The sequence below is a fragment of the Ischnura elegans genome, chromosome 8, assembly GCF_921293095.1.
Source record: "Ischnura elegans chromosome 8, ioIscEleg1.1, whole genome shotgun sequence".
Lineage (NCBI taxonomy): Eukaryota > Metazoa > Arthropoda > Insecta > Odonata > Coenagrionidae > Ischnura > Ischnura elegans.
The window spans coordinates 96,990,866-97,014,985 of record NC_060253.1 but is presented as its reverse complement, the minus strand read 5'-3'; the positions used below and the strand labels follow the sequence as shown (position 1 = coordinate 97,014,985).

Genomic DNA, 24,120 nt, shown 5'->3' with positions numbered 1-24,120 from the left:
CAGTCACCCTGCTCACTTTGGTGGCGGGAGAGAAAGAGTCCCTGCCGTCCCTGCCGAACAGACAAGTGAGCATCGCGCCCCGGGGATCGAAGGGAAGCGTCTAATTGCATTAGCGGCCGGCGGCGTAAACAGCGACAGAGATTAGCGCTTGCATCGGAAGTGACGACTCACATCCGGGAGGAGGGTTGTGCACTTGGCCGTTACGGGGACGCACCTTTGCAAAAAATAGAAGAGGATCACTGGCCGCCGCCGCCATATTGCTGTCGCCCATGGTTAAGAGAAAGCGTTAGAATCGGATCAATGACTCGTTCACGCCCCAGATAAAATCTACCTTTGGAAAACTCATTTAGAATTCTGGCATAAAAGAACTTGAACTTGCCATTTTTATTCTCTTATAAATTAAGCGCCATTAATAAAATTACAATATTTATAAAATATTTGATTTCTAAGGTAAATATTCTCTTCATTTTTTAACACCTACAATACAAGAACGCATAATATATGTTATCCAATTGATCGTGTAAAGACCACTTCCGACAGAACTAATGATGTTCTCGTCAACAGGTGAACGGATGTTTAGAGCATAATCCACCAACAAGTTACCACTTTAGCAATGGAGCATATGATGAAATCGAAAGCATCAACTTGAGTACGTAATAGAAACTGAAAGGAATCTCGACTTTGATGTTTCCATATTTTGCCAAGAAAATTATTAAGGATCTACATTAGGAGCTCTCCCCAAACTATCCACGTCATTCGTTTACCGCAACTAGCATCATCTCCAAAGAGCTACAAAACGTTTCCCTCGAAACATACAATTTTATACTTTTGGCACACGGGAATTCAATATCTGGTAAACGAAAGTTGTACGCACCTACGGGAATGGACACGAAGGGAAAGTCTTGAAATCAAAATATATTTTCCGCATTAAATCACAAAAATGAAAATTTCATCGAGAAAGATGATGAATGTAATTCTAGAACATGTGTGAGGTCGGTGGTCTGAGCTGACCATGGGACCAAATTCCGCCTTGGAGAAGTCTGCAAAATGGCGTTCGATATGTTCTCATGTACCATGGGGGAAAGAAGCGCCCTAAAAAAATTATACCGGCACCAACGGTAACGAGAAAATGAATTTCCTTCCCAATGGCATATTCAAGAGGAGGCCATAGAGGGCGTCCCTACCAACCTGTAGGAGTGTCCTCTAGATCGAATCATAATAACCTCAAAGTGGACTCTTAATACTCCACCACTGTTTGGCAAATCACCAATGGTGGACTGTATTGAAGCATAGACATTTAGACGTTTGAATTCTGTTGATTTTCATTAAAAGGAATAGAAATTTAAGATAAATGGAGAATTCCTCAGCATTAAACTTTTATAATAGCTCCATTAATGCGTTTCACATAATTTCTGATGCTTCCATACTTGTTACGCTTCAAATGTTTGTAATTTGGCTTCCACAGATTCCGGAAAACATTTTAACTGTTCTTAAGTTCCCGAAGACATGTTTGACGAACCTTCAAAGAAACATGATATCTACCCTTTTCCTTTAAGGGGGCATCCATTAATTACTTGAGGCGTTTGGAGGGTAAGGGGGTCAAGCTGATTCTCACCCAGTCACACGTGGGGGGGGGGTCCTAGCAAGTATGACGTAATTTTTTTCACATACATTTTTTAATATTTTACACGTTTCAACACCCTATATAATCTAGGGATGCTGTGGTGAGATGTGAAGGTAATGCCCGCAATAGTCCAGCACAAACACTTCAACCGTAGGTGAGAAGAGCCGGACCATGTTTACGCTTAAGGCCGCGCGTACGCATTGGCGCTGGTGTCGAGAGCGCCGCGAGGTGAGCGCCTACGGAGACGACTTCAGAGGAGAGGGAGCGGCTCATAGGGAGCATGTCTGGGCTCGTGTTCCTCGTCTGCGTGCCCACGGCAGCCTATGAGGCGGCATCCGGGCCGCCCGCGGGCCGCACTCACAGAACGGGCCGCACCAAGGAGGAGACGCCGCAGCAGCCGCCACCCATGGAGAAGGTAAGCGGGGCACAGAATCCATCATGGATAATCACGCCTCTAATGATATGGATTTAACTATACGCGTCACATCCTTACCTAACCTTACCAACTGTCACTACAGCATTAAAAGAACCTATAGCCGTGCTCGAAATTGTCAAGGATGCGTGACGTAGTGATGACGTAGCAGTGAGCATTCTCGAAGAATTTTTGGGAGACTTGGAGGCTCGAATATTTACACACGTTCTCTTTAGTTGAAATGGATTAGAAATTGATTACATAACTAAATACTTACTTAAATATGTACACATATAGATTTAAAATGCCGGTATCACACTACCTTGTAACTATATTTTTGTCTTATTCATTTGATAAGTTCGGTTAATCAAGCGTTTGTGTAGGATCTTCGTATAATGCTGCTGCCTTTTTTAAATGTCACATATTACAAAGTTACTTCTTTGGCCAGACTTTCTTTTATTATATAATGTGTTTTTAATTGAATGTATAACACGTTTTCGGCACACAAATCAGAGTTCTGCCCACCCCTATAACTCAATTACTCCTCAAACCAGATTTGATGGATGATAAAAGGTTAGGCCACAGGCTATATGCTTGGGCAATCGACTTCGATACTCGGGCACACTTCGAGTGCATTCGGAAACCCGGTCTCACGCGCAAGGTTGAAGCACACCAGCTTTACCGACGACACAATCCGAATACGGCTGGTGCTTCCTCAACTATTCCTCTCCAGGGATCTCTCGACAGCACACACTCTCACAGTTTTTTTTCAGGTCATTTTCCAAATCACAAATATTACAATGGGGGATTTCCGAGTCGATCTCTAGATGTGTTATCACTCGCCGTGTATTCAAATGTGTTAGCAAAAGTCTTCCCTCGCGTTGATGACGGGCAGAGCGATACGATTCTTCGGAGAAATAAGCTATAAATGCGAATATTCACCGAAATTTATATTCGTGATGATGCGATGCATCAACTTCATAGTTTTCAACGTAATTCCTCACAATTCGTTTGCGAATTAGGCTGGGAGCCGCTGGAGACTCGGAGGCTGCGCGCTAGGCTTAGATTGCTTGAACAATTGAGAATGGACATCTTTAAGAGTGACACAGAGAACATGATATAAGAGCCACACTATATTTCCAGGTCCGATAGAAGCGATAAATTAAGAGAGATGTTTTGCCGGACGGATAGATATGGGAATTCGTTTTTCCCCCGAACCATAAAGGACTTTAATAAACGCTAGTCCCAATTTCGTTAGAGCACTTTTTTTAGCTGTAAACGGCTGGTGTCCTAACATCCCCTGCCACACGCCTTTTAGGCGGCTTGCAGGGTATTATGCAGATGTAGATTGTAAACATTATTGAGCAAATACTGACAATAAATAGATCGCTCTTCACTAATTGCTGCGCTGTGGATTTTTTTTATACTGATTAAAAGAAGCCCAAAGTGGCTACGAAAATCAGGCTCGGACGGGAGGGACAGGTGCCTCCTTTATGTAATACCCTGATTTCACACTCTCCAGCCACCTTCTGCTCGGTCGCCCCTTTATTATTCTCCCCCCGATACATAAATAGTCCCAGAATAATAAGGCACATTCCATCACATTAAACGCGCACTCACCACGAAAAGCGATGCAGAGGTCCAGCACCGTTGGTGTGTTTCTCCTCAGTGGCGCAGCGAGGGGAGGCTTTAGGGGGATAAACCCCTCCCCCAGAGCTCAGAGAAATTTTTAAGTTTAATCCATTTTACTTGGTTGGATTGATATTACTAATAGAATATTGTAAGGATTAATAAAATATCCCTCAGAAAGCCGTAAAACTCTCCATTTTGAACTATCTATCTTGAAATACCTCAATTTACTAATAATCTCGCACCTACCGCTTATCCTGGTGGGTATTCCATACCCCCACACACCCAGGTATTAGTTGCACCTTAACCCTCCCCCCCCCCCCCCCCAGCCTTAATTCCTAGCTGCACCCTTGGTTCTCCTTATACCTACACCCTAACGATGGGGCTTACGTGGGCACAATTTAGTGAGCATTTACTTTAACAATCTATTCAACTTAAATATTCAGATGCACAAAGGTTAAGAAAAGACTTAGCTGTTTCACAAAATAAACCTTATTTTGTGAAACAGCTAAGTCTTTTCTTAACCTTTGTGCATCATGAAGGAGTTTCACCATGTTACGCCCACCACCATCGCATCGCATTTAAATATTCAGTAAAAAGGATTACCGACTATTATGGGTGAATCATGGTCATATTTAGGCTCTGGTATTAGCGTGGGTCGAAAAATACCTTCTTTCGGGATCTAATTTTCCCTTCGCGGAATCTTTAATAGTATTATGCGAGTCACAAAATTGAATTTTTCTATTTATGACCGAAATCTCATATCTTTTTTACTTTTTGATCGTGCGTCTCCTAGAATATACTCAGTAGTAGGATTCAACTTAGTTTTGCACTAATTAATTCATAGAATTCAATATTTAATTAATAGGTATCTATTCGCACAGTATAAATCATCTTCGTCGACGCCGAAGCGTGTATCGTGTTCCAAAACAAATTACGCCCGGACGCCGTGCCGCCTGCGTCGAATTATAAAAGTCTGCTCATTTTCCTACCAGTTACACTTACCCACTTACATTTTCAACCGATGCTTTCCTGGATGTTTTCCTCGAAATTTCGCACATGTTTGACATTTTTGTTAAGCACTTACAAACGTACATTTCCCACTTTGCCAGCATCGTTACTGCAAGCGCATCGTCCCACAGGAGTTCAAATCATTTTCTTGTTTCGCCGACTTTAATTTAAAATATTCATTGAATTATTATCAATCCCTGAAAGACAAGCATCAGTTACAACGAAAAAATACACAATTCAAGCAAATAAATCTCAGTTCTTGTAAAAAGTGAAATATAAAGTAATTGAAAGTAAAATATTTATCAATGAATGTTTTTCACCTGCTCTTCCAAAATTCGACGGAAAATAATAAGTTATATGTACATACATACTCCAGAACTCTATAATGTGAGAAATTATTAAATATAATGTATTTCCGACTATCGAGCTTGCATAAATGGTTTCAGCAGTTTCAAAAAAAGGAATATGTTCTTAAAAGAGGGAAAATTTCAACTTTCCTGTAGATATTTTATCATCTTTGGTACCTATATTATACGTAGATTATGTGCTGTTTCAAGACGCGTTCCGGGATTTTTTGCCGAGTTTTTGAGTAAGCGGACATCGGGAGATAAATTTTGTTTCTGAATAGTCAGTATTTTACAGACCTTCCACTTAGACATAAAGCTAATACGATATTATTGAAATTTGTGCTCGCATTAGCACGGTCGGTTGTCATAGTTTTCCAACGCTCCTCACTGAAATCTTGCATACGCGTCAAGTAGGCAACAATACTAATGACTTCCAACTATACGGATAGGATAGCATTGTGCCATAATGATCAAGCATGGTAAATAAAAATTCGTTAACTACTTAATTCACTCCTCTGATTGAAAGGTATGGATATTCATCTATTGCCATATTACTTACCTTACTACAGGTCAATGGCCTCAGAATAACATACAACAAAAGAGAAAGTTAAACTTCGTCCAAGAGTGCTGGGAAACCTTTTTGAGTCGTATTTAATATATACAAATTTAAATTTTGAAAAAGAGGCTCTCCTTTTTGAACCGCAGCAATGATTTGATCGACTATTTTGTTCGTTGGCAGGTGCTGGAGGAATTGCTGTCCAGCCTCTCCCTCGACACTGCTGCTGTATGGAGCAAATGCCGCAGCGGGAACTTCTACCAGGTAGGTGTACCTGCTCTAGCCAAAAATGCATAAATGGCTTCTAGTCATGATTTGAGGAGCATTTCATGAAAACATCAAACGAGAGCAAGTGGTTTATTTTAAAGCCTGAATCACGGGATCATTTTTTCCGTCCTTCAGAGTGATATCTCCAGCGATAGGTTTTCCAGGGACAGGGGTAAGAGTGATCACTCTACCCCTCAATTTTTTGAATCACACAATTATTCCCACCATCCCTTTTTCCTTCGCTTATTTCGTCACTTACCGTATTGACCACTGTGATTCAATTAAAAGCGTGTCATTATAATCGCTGTAAGCGACCTCATGTTCTGATTGGTCGAAAGACGGTGCCAGCGATGGTTTCAGTGACGGAAAAAGGAATGCGCTGAGTGAAGGAAAAAGGGATGGGATTACCATCCCTGGAATCATCACCTGGAAATGATTGAGTGAAACGGTAATATTTTCCACCATCATTATATGAATCGCTGAAGCAAGATGATGTTGAGCTTAAAAATAGTGCTTTGTTGGTAATTTTAGGAAAATTGTCTATTTTAACCAATTCTGCATTTCCTGTACCCGAAAACTATCCCAATATGTCAACTGAATCTCCGTTTTCCGGCATTGGTGATCTCATCGAATGCGCCTAATGCTCGTGTACTTAGAATAAACCTCATTGAAAATTCTGTCACTAAAGAATGTACAACTTTATTGCACAAACATATGCGCAAGAAGTGTTTTAATTGATCTTCTACACAAACTGGCCAAAATGGCAATTAAAAACAACATCGCAAACGATATCAGCCTATTGTATATTCTAGTATATATCGCATAAAACAGACTCTATGATATAAGCTTAATATATATAGCATGATAATAATAACACATTCCTAATAGCATTCCTAGTTGGTATTCAATGCTTGGACTAAATAATATATGTGCAAAATACCTTGTTTCAGACCAAAACAAACTCTTCTTTCATGGCAGAACAAAAAAGTACAGTACAGCTCCATAAACTTTACGTTGCTGTCGACTAGTATCGACAGCAACATAAAGTTTATGAAATTGTATTGTGTTTTTATGTTCTACCATGAATATCCCCTCGTTCCACGAAGTCACGTCAAAATCAGTTGATGTCAAACACCTCTGTTACATATGACTGTTTCCGGTTCATGTCCGTACATACAATGGTGACTATGCAAAAAGGTTTATGGTAGTGCCGAGAGGATACCTTCGTCTCACCACTGTACGAATAGCGGTAATTGAAAGAAATAAATCAGTTCACGTGGTCCAATGAACCATTGGTTCATGCATCGTGATGACCATTTTTACGAAAAATTACGCAAATTGCAGCGAGAGTGATTCTCTTTTGTTAACTGAACGACTTTCTTCACAACTAGAATATTGCTCGAAAAAAAGTTATAAATTCCACTCCTATGACCTCGAATTCCCAAAAATTGTACATCGTTTCAAATTCATCTTCTTACGTCATTATCTGCACTAATTTTACCTACCAAGAAGAGGCTAGAAATGTCCAAATCTGGATTACGTGTCTCTAAGGCACCCATTGAGATGAAACAAGACTTAAAAGAGGTAGAATAATCTAAATATTTTCGGTTCGCAGGTGACGTTTCCCGTGAGCGCTGGCGACCAGTGCGAGAACACACTACACTTCCTCTCCGAACTGGGCTTCGGCAGGCGACTCAACTCTCTCGTCAGGTGCGTATCCAGAACCGACAAACAGCTGCGAAGCTAACAGTAGCCACTCCCATGAACCTCGTCCACAATGATAATTTTTGGAATAACTTTTTGAGCTAATATCATGAAGCAAAATAAATAACAAAAGGATGTCTTAATATTATTGAGAGTGCTTTGTTTCAGAATTTTACTTGCGGCGCCAAAGCGCCCAATTGGTGGTTTTTCCTAAGAAATAAATTCAGTCGTATTTTTTCAATCATGGCGGAGGACATTTTATATTTCCCTGACTGCGTTCGACTTTTTTTGAGCAATGCAGCTGGTAATAAATGGTATGCGTTCTTACTATGTTAACAAGAACTTAAGATTGTATTTGAAAAATAGTTAACAGGAATATTTGGAGCACAAAATGTGAAATTTGAGGAGGTAAAAAGCTACTTCAATTTGCATCAAATTGTGGTATATACAGGGTCAATATCAGTCTGAATTCGGGTGAAATAATCCTTCAAGAAAAAAAGTTTTGTTCCATATATCATCATAGTGAATACCATATTCTCCGGAAATACAAGAATTTGAATACATAAAAAGTTAACCACTGAGAGAGGATTTTACCTCGGTTCAGTGTATTTCAACCCTTGTCAATTTCTCTTTCTAGTTTAAAATTAACTCTCTGAAAATTATATCATAATACCAATTACACCAATGAAAAAATGAGACAATCGTGTGAAATTTCATGAAAAAAACAAAGGATAAACTCGCCTATCAATTGGAGATTTTGGCCTTCAAAATGTTGCTTACATTTCCTCGTTGTTCGTTTCAGCGTGCTGCCGTGCAGCGTGTTCAAGCAAAGCGAGGGAATTGAGGACGAGGCCACCAGCGACGGAGTGGAGTAAGTACACGATCAAGTGAACCCACGATTCTCCAACCCGCCCCAAACGCCATTAGCCAGGCGTTGCAAGGATCAAGCGAGCATTTATTGCTTAAAAATATTATTATTAATTACAATTAATTCAAAACCCACGATTAATATGACTTAATAAAACAGCAGTGGGGATCATTTCACTGCAACAAGGTTTTATCCGTAGGAAAGGGTGTCTCCAGTAATGTGACTGAAATCTCCATAATTTTACCACTCCTCACAGTAAAAGTTGGTATTCTTTCTCTACAGGCACGCAACTTCAGTTGCATCTTTTTAATTAAAATGAAATGTGAGGCCCTTTCCTTTGCTATAAAATAGAAATTCGCACAATATCCAAATCATTTTTGTATTTTTATATCCGTACAATTTCGTTGCTATTGCGCAGTCAGGAAACCTTTCAAAGCCTATTATTTCGCTTTCGAGGTTTGACATTTGATTTTTGTCGATACATTCTCAAAAAAAACTAGATTTTACAAATATCCTTCACACCGAGATGCTTCTGTTGACCTTTGAGTTATCGTGTACTTGAATCCACATGAATAGTCAACTAATGAGTCATTTTTTTCCCTTGCAACGAGAGGGGTCCGGCCGACGGCAGCGCCAAAGGGACCGCATGGGCCAAATTCGTGGATTCGGTGCGCTCCAAGCTGACGGTGGCACAGGTGGTGGACGGAGTGCGAAGCAGCGGGGAGCTAACGTTCGACTTTGTCCTGCTTGTCGTCACGGCCGGGTGAGTGCAGCACTGTCACTTCGGTCAGCCACAAGTCTGATGACTCCTGCCTCCACCGCAACCATGGTGCCGTAAGAAATTCCCTGCCTTTTAGAATTTTTCTTTCATTAAGAGTAGCAATATCAGCAAACTAAATTGATCACGAAAAAAAAATCTAATTTTAAGCTATTTTACGGATTCTTTTATTTTTCTGGAGTTGTCACTTAAACTCTTGATGGCATTTGATTTTCAGTTTTTTACAATAAGAGATTTTGGTTTCGAGCGCTGATTAAGCCTTCGAAAACTGATAAGCTCAAGTTTACTATACTCTATTTCTCCGACCTCAGCAGCATCTCCTCGTTGGGCGTTGGGGTCTTGAATCATTTAGGGGCTGTCGCAAGGTATTATGTGGATGTTATCGCTCTCATCGCTGGACCTTTCCTTATCTTTTGAAAACGTAGAATATACAATTCTCCATAATTTAATGTAGAATGATGGGATTCGAGGTAAGGAATTAACATCATAATTTTTTATTTCACAAGAAATTATGATGGAATAAAATGACAGTTGATCTAAAATCATATGAGTGAAATGAGGTGTGCCCCAAATATCTGTATTTCATCATTTTTTGTTTGTCCTATTCAATTAATGACCATCAGGTATCATAAATTTGCGTACGATCTTATGAGTCGTTGACACTTCTTCAAGAAAAACGCTTGTGACCTAACCTTGAATGGTCTCATCAAAAGCTGTAAGTTAAGAAACTGCAGGAAAGTTTCTGCTTTTCTGGCAATAACTGTGAAATAGTGATGAAGAATAAAATAACAGATATATTATATTTATAACCGTACGAAAATTGCAACTTCTGCTAGCCTATTAAGTTATAGTATTGAAGTAAAGCTTACGTGTAATGACATGCACGTTAATCAATATCAAAATTATGTTAAATTTAACTTCCAAATTTTTCCCTCACACCTCAATCGTATGATTTCCATAAAAGTTTTCCTCAAATATTCAGTGAGCTTCGATGCTCTGGTCTAAAACATTTCATAGCAAGTCCGGCTTCGAGCTTTTGATGCCCTATTCAATTGATTATACCTTGGGTTTTTGTTTCTCTACAGGCAATTAATGCCTTAAAGTACGTAAAAAAAATTTTGCGAACATGTATTTAATGCAAGGTATCTATGTATTTAGCCCGCGGAGGAGGATGACTGATGACAGCCAAAATATCGAAAGTTAAAATCTAGGCTGAAAGAGTATAACCGGAACCTAAGAATGGGGTAATCACAAAACTTAGCCATCGCTGGACATGGCATCCAACATGACCACGCCAACAGATTCGATGATGCCAACACATTGACGTGATCCGCATAATCTTGGGATAGGGTTGTTAGTGATGCCAAAGAAATTCGATTGGGTGGTCACAATTGCAATCGTTAGACAGGCTATGCCATTAACAATACCTGGAAATCCGTTTTGAAATTTTGGAAAAATCAAAGGATCACACCGGTATGGCTGTCAAAAAGCCAGTCCACTGTGGCGACCAATCGCGTGAAACCTAACTTCCAGATAACAATTTGACAATCACCTACCCTGAGGACGATGTACTAATCGACCATTGAAACGTCGGCTATGAAGAATTTTAACCAATGGAGAACCCGAGAAGAATTTATTAATCGAACATTTTGTTTCCTCTCGCAGGTTTTCCCACCAATTCAGTGTTATTCGAAACAGCGTTGTCGACGATTTCCCTCTTTTTCTACGATTTTTTTCACCGCCCTTGCACGGCCTAGTGCGCTGGATTATCGGTCAATTGATCACGTGATTCTTTCGCAGGATGGTGGCAGCGATGGGCCTCGTGGAAAACAGCTCTGTTAACATCGTGGCGGCCATGCTCATCTCACCGCTCATGGTAAGAAAACAATTCGAGATCCACTTCACACCAACTCCACACTCGAATTGAACCACAATTACCCCGAGCCCAATTTTCTATGGAAGAGTCCAACTGATTGTTTGCGTAATATATCGAAGATAAATTCTAATCGGGTGCAGCTGGGGTGTCGCGCGAGTTGTAAAGTCTGAAGCTCATGCGGTCATTGTCTCCGCCGCCCATAGTTGATACCGCTGTAGACATCTCCGGCATCCACTCAGACCGTATATTCCTCACCCGGCTCTAACTTCATATCTGCGAAGAGATTAACTTCAATGCCTGCCTCATGATCATCGTTTCTGAAGAGAACGGGAGTGATGTTGTCATCACTTTGCCAATACGATTTTCTCTGAGGTCTCGGTAGGACCATACAATGGACTCGTCCAAAGTCGAAAATTCCCGGATTTTGTGATCACTTCAAAGCTTTACATATAATTATAAGTTTCATTACCAGAATGAAAGAACATAAAGGGTGCTGGAAAAATGGAGGTGAAACGTCACTTCTCGCCAAACACTTACTATAGACTTTGCATTGTTGTCATTTTCAACTTGAAATTCTACACTTCGAAAGTAAGGGCACAAGACTTGATGTTTTAGAACAATTCGAAATTGTACAGAGTGATATGAATATGCTCATGAATGAGCAAGTGTTTTTCACCCACTCTCCTCTCCTTCCCCTTCCCGAAAACAAATGATCAAATTCTTTTTTCACCCACGCCTTAACTGACCCCAACATCCACAGGGTGTTTCCCGTCCGCCCAGCGTCTCTTCGTATTGTGTTTGACCATTTTCTTTTGCTGGCAATTTCCTCCCGGTACCCCCGCTAACTTTCACTCCTTCTCAGCTAACCCAAAGGGACTCCTCACCCCCGCCTCTTTTCCTGCGTCGCTACTTACTCCTCTCCCTTTCTAAAGATACGCGGCCTCTCTTTTTACCCTAACGCCCCCCCTTTTTTCACTCTTCTCAACCCCCCTCCAGTTTTTCTACGGTTCTTCCCCACGTGTCGTTATTTTACAGTTATGACTAGAGCCCTCCTTCCAACGCGGCTTCCACATCCCGTAGTTGTATCTTTTCCCACTGTCTCTACTCTGTATGCCCGTTCCCACCCCCTCCTTCAAAGATGTCAAATCCTCCCCAACTATATTTCTCAAGGGTATAAAGGAGATTTTCAAATATTTTGCAGTGTCTTGTACCAGATGATGGCTCAGTGAGCCGAAACGCGTTGTGCGCATTAAAAAATCTTGTGGAAAAGTGCTACGATCTTTTATTTCCCACCTTGGAATTTTTCCCACTTGGAAATATTTCCCACCAAGCCTACTTGGAAAGATCTTTTATTTATTTAAAAACATATGATTATAAAATATTTTCAATACTTTTTCACCAAATAATTAATGAAATGGAGAATTCTCAGTTATTCTCCCTATCGGTAGAGGGGAGCGTGGTGGCCCAGTGGATGTGGCTTTGAGCAACTGATCGAACAGCCCGTGGTTCAAATCCCGGGTAAAGCCATATAACACTCCCAATTGGTAATCCTTGAAGTTCGAGGTAGGCCAAAGAATGGCTGTAACCCACCTACCCTGAATCTGTGAGATTCTTGCGGCTACTGGGAAAAGACCTGACCTCACAAATCCAAATCCTGCCGTCGAGTTGAGTAATTTGGGGAACTTATGATTGGTGATGGAAGGAAAGGGAGTGATACTTTATTTGCACACAGATCCATGCGTAACTGACCACCACGGGAAAATCTATTCCAAAATCTCGACTACATCTGGAAGACTAAATTCCATGAAACACACGATTGGGTGACGGAGAGAAGCCATTCTTGCATTAAATGGAGAATATGACTAGTTAACCACAACCACCCATGAATCACAAAGCACTGCAGCGAACGAATAACGCTGTACTCAGTCACCCTCACGGGTGTAAATTAACATCATGGATAAATTTCGCCTTGGAAAAATCATTTGACTTAACCGAGATTCGAACCTGGATTTTCCGAACGATGGTCAGGTGTGATACCAGTTACGCCACCACAAGCCCTCTTCTTTCAAGACCAATCTCTGACAATATTTACCGAACTAAGTGTTGACAACTTAAGTCCACATTGTGGCACAAGAGACGGTGGTCGTGCTTCTTAAGCCACTGTCGGAGAGAAATGGGTCTCAATTCAGAAGAGAGATTCACCTTGGAAGTCTGTGATTCACATCGAAAGTCTGAGATTCACGATCGAATAAGATGGCTTGGTGGTGTAATTGTTGGCATACTTGACCGGCAATCGGGAGGCCTGGGTTCGAATCGCTGTTAAGGTAAATTTAATTTTCACATCATTTTTCTTAACTTTCTGCGTCTGTTTCATCGGTAGAATCTTGCCATTGATTTTTAACCCACTTCTCATCGTCGAATTGGCTTGAAATTTTTCACACTTGCTCGTTTCTGATGACAATATAATATTTAATAATCATACATTTGAAATTTTATTCAATTGTCTAATTAAGATAATTATCTAACTTTACACATGGAAAATAATTTTTTCAATAGGTAGCATTAGTTATAATTTTTTGGCATAAATTTCTTAAACAATGGTTCTGGTTTAACCGATTGCATTATTCAACACTAAAAAGAAAAAATATTAAAGAATATACTTGTTCCAAAAATAGCATAAAATGCACTAAAAAGTAAAAAATTAATATTTCCATCATTCGGATAATAAAGCGTTGGTTATGATTAGGTTTATATACCAATATTGCGTGGCAAAACTTATCGATCATCCATCAGGCTCTTCTAAACACATTTATAATAAAACAAATCAGTATTCATATATTGTTCTCCGAGTGATGAAAAGCTTATGTTTTACATTTAGTCACATTTTATGATGTTTTTGGAAAAAGCTTATTATCTATCTTTTATACGATTTATATTACATACGATATATTGTATTTTATTTTTATTCACCGATTAATTTGCCGACGACCAGAAGAAGAATGAATTCTGTTCTGGCAGACATGTGAATGAATGATTTCCGTGTGACAGGGTCCCATCGTGACGGCCACTTTCGGCGTGGTGATCGCAGACCGGCGTCTGCAGCTGATGGGCGTCCGGACGGAGCTCACTGGCCTCGGCCTCTGTCTCGTCTTCGGATTCATCTTCGGCCTGATCATCGGCAGCGCCGAGAATCCGTGGGGAACTGCCGACTGGCCCACCACCGAGATGAAGGGCAGGTGAGTTGCAGTCACCATAATCGACTCGGTTCTCCTTCGAAATGAAGGATAGGCCAGAGTTAAGCGAAATACATTTCAATTGTACATCAAATTCAAAGTAGGAATTGCTCCCTAATTTTGAATTACAGATACAGTTCATGATTACTCGCTAAAATTAAATTTTCAATTCGAAATTCAACTGTAATATCAAAATAACACTTTTAAATGCAAAAAATATCGATTTTCAACTTTGAAATTTTAATTTTTCAATACTACAAATAAAGTTAACGAAAGTGCTGCGCCAGCTCCCAGCGGGCTTCCCCCACTCTTTTCAATGCAGGTCCACAGAGGGATAGGCGCGTTTCTAATTTTAAAATGTATAAAAAAAGGCAGGGTCTAATGTACAAATTTAATTGGAATTTTCACGTACAAATTGAGGTCAGAGGACCTCTTTAAACACAACATTGGAAGTAATTACACTATCCTCTGTTAAACGCACATGATGACTCATACTCACGTATCAACAGGAGACTTGAATGTGGAATCAGCCGCATTTTGATAAAAGTTATTTAAAGAATGCGAGTAATTGTTGCAAATGAACAAATGTATCAGTTTGTGCGCCGTTAACGTCAGGAATATTTACCGGTTTTTGTTTTATTTTTTTGTTTTTGTTTTTTTTCTAAATTATTTAAAAACCAATTTTAGGAAACAATAGCAATATTTAGGAAGTAAGATATGCCGTCGCATGTTCTCCGATAAATTCTGCGCATTTTGTTACCTCATTTGTAGAGTTTGGTTGCGTATAAGTTGAGAAAAAGGTATCTACACAGTAGAAATAATATAGAAGATTTAATTTATATTCATAAAAATTTCATAAATATTACTATCTCTCGCATGTAAACGGCAGCTGCCTTACCTGCTAATGAAATCATTAAGGTGTTATTCATGACCCAAAATTTCTTTAAACATACTCAATTTGAATATATTCAGCCGCCCAGAAGGTTTTCAGGGCATTTATTACGAATTTTTCATCAAAGCTTCGCTCAACTCTCGTACTTCTTGGTTTCCCTCGAAGTGGTGCGTAGTCAACGGCATGGTTTAAGCGTGCATGCCAGCAATCATTTAAGTTTTCCGAGTAGAAGGCTTTTCAACGCAATTCGTCATGATTTTAAATATTATTGGGTAAATATTGATATTAAATGGACCGTTGTTATCAGTGGTGCAGCATGAAATGCTTTTTAGCCAGTTTTATTCGAGTTCTGCTTGCGCCGCGCGACTCTTTGGTGGTCCAGAGAAGTGGCGCAGCGAGGGGGGTTTTGGGGGATAACCCCCCCAGATCTCAGTCAATTTTTTAAGTTTAATCTATTTTATTTAATTTGATTAATATTACTTATAGAATAGTGTCAGGATTAATAAAAGATCTCTCAGAACGCCGTAAAACTCACCATTTTGAACCATTTATCATAATTTTTTTTCTGGCGGAGGGCCCTCCAACCTCCCGCTTACCCTGGCTGGTATGCCATACCTCCACACATACCAGTATTAGTTGCACCTGAAACCCCCCCTAGTCTTTAGTCCTAGCTCCGCCCCTGGTTCTTATATCATCGCCGCGCAAAGGGCATTTTGGAAAACCGATAAAATTGCATCCGAAGTGGCTTTTAAAAAAATCAAGCTGCAATGGATCGAACTGGTGCCTCTTCCAGATACAACCCTTGACATGATCAGATGCGAGAGGCCTACCGAATGACCATGTTTTCCTTTTTTGTCGTTTCCGCAGGGGCAACTACCGCTCGCTGTGGACGGGAATCCTGGTGGCGCTTCCGTCCGGCACTGGCGTGGCGCTGGCATTGCTGGCAGGCAGCGCTGGTCCCCTTATCGGCGTCGCCATCTCCGCCTCGCTCCTGCCACCTGTTGTCAACTGCGTGAGTGTCCATTAAATAGAGCGAGTACTTTCATCTAGAGCGTTTGATTCAGTCAAGCCTTAATCAGGCAAGTACAGACTCAACCAAAGGAAGCTCAGAGCAGGAGGCATCCGCGACTGTGGTGTTATATGGTACAGAGCCTTCGCGACCTGAATGTCCAAATTGAAATATTTTCGTCCGCAAGGGGCGTTAGAATGTATGCAACTTATGAGTTAGAATTAAAGGTGTAAAAAAGTGTACTAATTTTGGAAATATGCGATGTCGTGAACGCGGCTTGAATCGTTGTTCCCCCACCCACGCGGCATTTTAAAATGTAACATATTCCCACCCCCGTAGAGCATCGGCCGATCGCGGGGTGTTTGAAAGCAGTCGAAATAAATCCAAGAATACCACTGTTGCCAAATATTCCCTTTTGTAAAACAAAAGTAATATTCTATCAGGTGCAAATCAGTTTAATCTAAAGGGTTTTATCTCCATAAAATCTGAAAAATGAGAATATCTTGACTTTATCCACTAACTGAAAATCTGTAATGGTAACAATAAGTATGCATGCTTAGGGCACGGTGAGACGTTAGCTTTAATAAACATCATTTAATCTTTAGCGAGGATCGTCTTCAGCACAATCGTTTCACTTCATTTCCTCGACAACTCCCCGAACCGTACAGGGGCACGCACTCGTACTTGGGGGAAGGGATACCCCCTCCTCGCCCTCCACTATTATGGCGTCTCTGGGTCATATAAATGAGAAAAGAAATATTTTTTCGCAGCATTCAAAATCAGATCGGATTACCATTTGGGGTACTTTCTCGTATTTAGGCCTGCTTCACATGGACGCCGACAGAGGGCGATACGCGCACGAATCGCCGCTTCTCACATTGGCGCAAACGAAAACCGTTGCGTTCCGCTTACCTAGCTTGAGGTAGATTATCCAAACCAATCAGTTTCCAGGAGCCACATTGGCTCATTTATAGATTCAAGATAACGTATGTATATTCATAACCTGAACTTAGACCATCATATCATCAAGAATTTGTATTATTTAAATTCATAATAATTCAATCCTAACTATCGGGATTTTTTGACATAAATAGACGTATCCAGACGTAGCATAAACAGACCTTCAATTTATCAAGACTTCACATTATTTAAATTCGTAATTTAATCCTAATCATCGCGATTTATTGATAATAACAGACATAACCACATTGATAATCACGTCAATGACTCCCGATTGCCTTAAATAAAGAATAACTTGATATAGCAGCCAATTAATCCTGGAGTGTGCGTGAGTGCCGCCTAGGGTAAGTCTGTTGTGAGGCAGTCAGCAATAGCGACAACTGGAGTTGCGAATTCTTGCGAAGAGTAATGCCATGATACGACAGGATGGATTTCTTTTGTTCCTCACAGGGGATGATGTGGGGTCTGGCATGCAACGTGCTCATGTACCCGGACACAGTGCGCATCCCTTACATAGAGGGGGAGTCGCTGGCCAACTGGACCTCTACATACGAGCCCCTCTACTCGCACTACATACCCTCCGAACTCGCCATCCTCGGCTGCATCTCATTCTGCCTCACGCTCGTCAACATCGCCTGCATCTTCATCGCCGCCATCATCGTGCTCAAGGTAAGACATCTCCTCATGATCTCTCTTGAGCAGGGGTCTCCAATTTACTAGGCCACGAGGGCCACATTCCAAGTTCCGAATCGCCCCGCGAGCAGGATAGCAAATTTGCCGATGACTGAAGTATTCGATACCAACGTCTCCTGAAGTATCCGGTGGCGTATTTCTTATTTGCGAACAGTTAAAGGCGACTTTGATGTGCAGTACAGCGCTGCAATGCTCCTAGCGGCGTCTCACAGAGTTTAACGAGCGAGAATCGCGCGCTACTTGAAACGAGTGGGCGGGCCGGATGAAAGCCCTTCGCGGGCCGCATCCGGCCCGCGGGCCGTATTTTGGAGATCCCTGCTCTTGAGAATTCCATTATCATACACAGAGCCGGATTTTCCTATAGGCTAACTAGGCTTCAGCTCTAGGCTCAGCAAGATCAAGAGGAGCCTGGATTAAAATTGGTAGCAAAATAAAAATTACACTATTCTAAAAACAGTGAACGCTATCATTTATTTTTTAAAAGGTTACTATCAATCACAGCATGTTTCACATAACACAGTAGCGATGTATTTTATTATCTTTCATGTAATTTAAAACTTAAAAACGGGAGGTGATAGGCCTCATAAGTGGTATAGCCTAGGGTTTCTTTTCATATAAATCCGGCCCTTATTCTCCCCCTCGATGAATTCTTATGCAACCCTTTGTTGCTCTTCAGGGGCTAATTCACAACTTTTGATTATTAAGAAACGAATATTCCCGCTGCACATGTTGCCCAAATTCTTCACTCACAATGCAGAAAAATTGCGAGATGGCGCGCTGCCACCATGAGCCACTGAACTCAAAACAATGGCATGCCGGTCGCAATGCAACGCGCACGGGAGTAATTGAATCCAGGCTGTACACATCCGGGCCCTCCAAGCATAGCCGACTCCCGTGAAAATTAAATTTAAAAACGCGCGAAATTCGATTGATAGAACAACGCTATTGGAGAGGAAAAGCTGTCGCCGCAGATCCAACTAACTAATCTTCCAAGTTGCAATCTCACCCGCAATATATAAGCTGAGAAATAAAATTTCAAAGTTGCGCGAAATCCCATGTATTTAAAAATGGATGTAACACTTATGATCTTTCTCAAAATGGCCAAATGCGCAACCTCATGACTTAAATTTCGGAGGGGGTATCGGCATTCCATTTTTTAGAGTCCAGTGCCATAAATATGTACCTACTCAAGGTTCACGGGAATTAATTTCACAATGTCTTTTTGATCGACATGTAAGACAAAATTTTGTCTTACATATCGATCTTACCATGCCGTTTGTAAAACAACCATATAGCCGCTTATAACCTGTGTGTAAGACAAAATGTTTCAAATTTCTTGAAAATTGTTCATCGTGTAGTCTCATCTACTAGACATGAATAAAGGTAACAAAATTACGTAACAGAAAACCTCGGACGCGGATCAAAATCAGCGCACGATTGAATAAATTCTTAGTATGAAAAAAAAGATCGTCTCGAGGTGATATGAGTGAAATAAACAAGAGTGTTTCTTTCCTACGGCGTAGGTGAAGGAGGTGGCAGCACCTTACACGTCCAGTCCTGACATGCGCCGCTTCTGGGAACATGACATCAAGGTGACCCGCGAGTACAATCGCTCCGTGATGCTGCAGCACACTCGCGACGGCGACCGGAACCGCGACCTCAACGCCAGGTGAGTGACGCCATCTTGGGAACCCAGCCACAAACACGCGAAAACAACACAAAGCATGAGACTCGGCTCGCTGCTAAGTCTATGGAAAGGGCCTAAATAGAAGAGTCAACCCATATGTCCATTCATAGGTATTAAAGCCACATTCACTAAAAAAACTCTTTAAGTGACGTTATCGTCAAAATTTCTTTTCCCAATAACTTAACTGGACGAAACTTCACAATAATTATAGTGGATAATGTGGAAAGTATCTCTATTGGTTGAAATCAACATCAAAGGCCACCAAACTCGACTTTGGTTGAATATTAACTCTGGAAAAATCAGTCACCGCATATGCTGGCCAGTTGCAAGTTAACAATGTTTTTGAATAGCCCTAGATCTTAGTAATTGCCCCAAAAATCAATGTATAGAATATTAAGCTGAGATTATTAGAATTTATCCAACTTATTAGATTCATTGGTAGATAAGTTGTGCAAAAATGCGCTGTTGTGAGCGAGGCTTACAACAATTCTTTGATCTCCAACCCTCTCGAGATCTATAAATGCAATAGTTTTGAGACTCGTAAGGCATAAGCCAATCGCCTGGCCTTGGCAAGCAGTCGAAGTAAATCCAAGCATAACACTAATACCAAATTTTGCCTTTTTTCAAACAAAAGTAACATTTAGTAGTTGCCCATTTAAAAGGGTTTCATCTGAATTAAATCTTTTTTATATTGACTTTATCCTTATTAAAATATTGACTTTATTTTTATTTTAAAATCTGAAACGGTAAACAAATTCGCGCCAAGAGCACGGTAAATGTCATGAATTTAATTTAATCTTAACCGTGGATCGTCTTAACCACAAACCGCGTTTCAGTTCACTCCTTCGATAACGGGGTGAAAATGTAATTTATTCCACCAATTCACCTCTGAGCAATTACCTCTCATACACATTTAGGCCTGAAATATGTATGACGGTAACCGGCGCCTTATCACGGCTCATGAGTGCATTGACCCCGGTGCTTGTCTCGTGGCAATCTAGAAAATGACGGCCTTAATTCATAGATGTTTCGGTTTTTCGCCCGCCCATCATTCTTTGGTGGGGCTACTTTTTTTTCTTCGTCGAAAGGCTTGCCATCATGTTGTCTTTATGCCCGTATGCAGATGAGTTTGTCTTTTGATGGGTTTGATTCTCATATTACGCCTTCCTCGTTTTCACATTGCGCAGGTCCGTAGGCGGAGTGCGGCAAGCTGCGATGGAGCGGCGGCTGGAGGATGCGGTGCGGGAAGCCGTGGCCGACCGCACCTTCCAAAAAGTTCGCAGGGTCAGCTACTTCCAGCAGTCCACACCAGAGGTAGGTTAAATCGAGGAGCAGATCAAAGTTCTCTCCACAATCTCTTGAATTTGCGTTTATTGAAGAGTTTCAACCCTTAATCGGTTAAACCAAACACAGAAGGCAACATTTAAGGACCAAATATTTTATTTATATCCGGAATAAACGAAAGAAAAAAGAGAGATGTTTCTCCTTACAGATAGGTAATGGATTTCTTCTTTTCCGCGCACAATTACAGACATCTTAAAAAAATAACCAACGCAATTCGTTCAATTTTATTAGGCTCAACTATGTGGAAGTTAATATTCGAAAATGAAAAGGAGACTTCGTTGACTTCCACTGATAAAGTCAACGAAGTCTCCTTTTCATTACCGAACCAACGAAATCAAAATAATTCCAACGCACACCCAGATATAACTTTCAATATTAACGGCTAAAGTCCTAACTGACTCTTATACCGGAGGAATAAGATTTTCTCGGGTTATCAGGCGGTTGAGAGGGTCCATTTTTTAAGAGCCAGAACTGAAAACTATTAAGTAATTGGAGGACTAAAATCGGCACCTACCACCGGGAAGAGACTACAGCTGCGATATAAGTATAAATTCAGGCCACTGTCATGGCACCAGCATCAATCCCTGATCACGAGGAACGTGTCGGACCTCCCAATGTTGAAGGTAATGGACAATCTCATCCGGCTTGAGAGCCGAGAAAACTTTTTTTTAGTCTATTCCCCCGGAAAGAATCAGATCTTTCTTGGCTTATAAGAGGGCATTCCTGGCAGGATGCAGATCAAGCGAACTCCTGTCGAATGCAGAAAGGTTTTTCGGGTTTTCACCGGGTAATTTTCTCCATGACTCCCGACGTTTCGTACAGCGGCTTGCTCTTCATCTTCAGGGGATCTTCTATTCAGACGCTTTGCGACTTGCTCTTCGAAACGTCGGGAGACATGGAGAAAATTACCCGGTGGAAACCTTTCTGCGATTGACACGCCGGGAGACTCTAAGCTCTGGTCGAATATTCACAACTTTTGTGTTGCAGGTGACCGAGCAGCTGCTGCGTCCCCGGGGTCGGCCTCTAAGCATGCTGCCACCGCCCCCAGCCGAGAGCGACCGCCTCCGACGATCCCTCCTCCGCCCCCACACCCCCACGCCCCCCGCTCCTCACCTCCTCACCCGCCTCTCCCGCTCCCTGCACCTCAACACTCCACGACGCCCCGCCGCCAGGGCCTCTCTGCTGCCCCCAGACGCCTCCGAGCTGCCCACCATCGAGGAAGGGGGCCGAGGGCGCTCCGCCACCACGCCCACGGACGACGAAGACGTCTGATTAGACGGATGCCACATTTGGCGCCTTACGCCCCTTCGGAGGCTATACCATCGCGCCCACCTGCTGCCCACAGGGCCTCTCTCTTCCGCCCAGATACCTCCGAGCGGCCCGCCATGGAGGAGGGCGGCCTGGGCCCCTCACACCATTGCGGTCACGGGGACTGCAAAGACGCCTGAGTGGCCGGTTGTGCATTTGGCGTCCAACCCCCTGTGGTGTGTCGTCCATCCATTGCAGGGGGCTGGAGATGGCGCAGGAGGGCTTCAGAGGGGACACGCTTTATCTGCGCACTCTTGCCTCATTAGTATTTCCTGTCACAGCGTGTTTCCACTGTCTGGAGCTCCTTCGCCACCCCCCGCCCGCCCGCTAGCTATTGCCGTGCAGACCTGCCGCCCACTCAGTGTCCGAATGGTCGCAGTGAGCGAATGCAGTCACCGGCACGCGAAAGGAATGGCGTGACTCGCTGCAGACATGTCGCGGTCGATATTTAACCCAAAATTGTCAATGATTACTCACACTTTGAAGTAAATATGCAGCAGTGAAAACCGTATTACAGCGAGTGTCTCTCTTCCGAACATATAGGCGCCCCTTTGCGTGGGCAAAGACTGGCCACAGCGATATATTGAGCTCATAAATTTAAACTAAGTTTAAAATTTAATACTAATGAATCACTCAAGACGTGACTGAAATAAAAACTAAAATTATGCGTATCGATAATGTTTGTATAGAGCCGCACAGTTGCCTTACATTGGCACGCTACACGAAGTATGTATAGTTATCGAAAACAAAGATTACATTGCCGCCACATTTCATTTCGCCATTTTTTTCCTGGAAGCAGACGCAAATTCATTTCATCACCAGCTACTGAGACTAGAGTTTTTTTTAAGATAAATGAATAATTGTACAGTATTTCTAATTAATTTCATATTTGAAGGATATCCATTAAGTTATTTCTTTTATAGCTATATTACAATGCTAACTGCGCAGAATCATTACGTTGTTCCTTGAAATGAGCAGTAAGTGGGTTGTTTAGAGAGATTAGAAGCTGATTGCATTCCAGTAAACACATGCCCATTGTCTGATCAATGTCTTCACGGAGACACGCCATATCATATAAGCTATGCTATTTCGATTCCAGATTCTGTAGAAATTCTTTGCCTTTTACGAATCACCTGTATGAAATGGCAAAATAAATACATGTTAACAAAATTTAATTACTCGCGTTCTTCATTGGCTAGTCTAGAAGCATATTCACATTCACCCTTTAAGTTAGCCAACCTGAACGCAGCGGAAAGGTTCCCAACTCGAGAGTATATAAAATGTAATAGTGGTTCACCAGATCATTTTTAGAGAGACCCTGGTTGGAATTTCGATCACCTCTAGTTTTTTTTCTGAGTGAATTATATTAATTGGTGTACATGTCTTGCGCTAGTGCGTGTAGCAGTCTACTGATTCATTTGTGGTAGTAGTGAAAACATTGGTTGAGAAGAGGTTGCAACAGCAGATAGGAGAACAGCGCGAGGGGAATATTTACATACGTGCGGTCAATATCATTGATGGCATATTGTGGGCGGAGCTCGAATAAGGATGTTGGGCCACCCACAGAGTGTAGGGAGCATTAACCCCTCAGGCTTGGTATAGAACGGGGAGGCAGAGACGCCAATTTGGGGACAGATTTCCCACTACAATCACGCGTGGTGCCATCACAGTTAAGCCGCTGTCTCTGGCTCAACTTCACAGCACTGACATGAGAGCCGCGAACAATAGGATTACCATCATACTTAACATACTGAATAATGTGACATTGGCTGCAGGTCTTTCTTTGTTTGAAGTTGCAACAAAGTTTCTTGAAAACCAATTAGGGAAGGCTAACTTTTTCGTCTGACAGGGCCCTTTGTACTGTTGTTGATGGAGACTTTTTCTCTTTTCTCTTTTAATTTTTGCCGAGTGTCACAACCTTA

At 41.7% G+C, this 24,120-nt stretch overlaps 1 protein-coding gene across 1 annotated transcript; it reads left to right on the top strand.

The window, feature by feature from the left end:
* Window positions 1–1,904: 1,904 nt before the first annotated feature.
* On the top strand, window positions 1,905–24,120 carry LOC124164460. The gene is made up of 12 exons (XM_046541786.1): window positions 1,905–2,039; window positions 5,763–5,843; window positions 7,462–7,556; window positions 8,353–8,421; window positions 9,032–9,181; window positions 10,997–11,072; window positions 14,121–14,308; window positions 16,065–16,209; window positions 17,617–17,835; window positions 19,383–19,528; window positions 20,734–20,860; window positions 21,878–24,120. The coding sequence occupies exons 1-12, from the start codon at window positions 1,905–1,907 to the stop codon at window positions 22,160–22,162; spliced, it is 1,716 nt and encodes a 571-aa protein (XP_046397742.1). The 3' UTR covers window positions 22,163–24,120.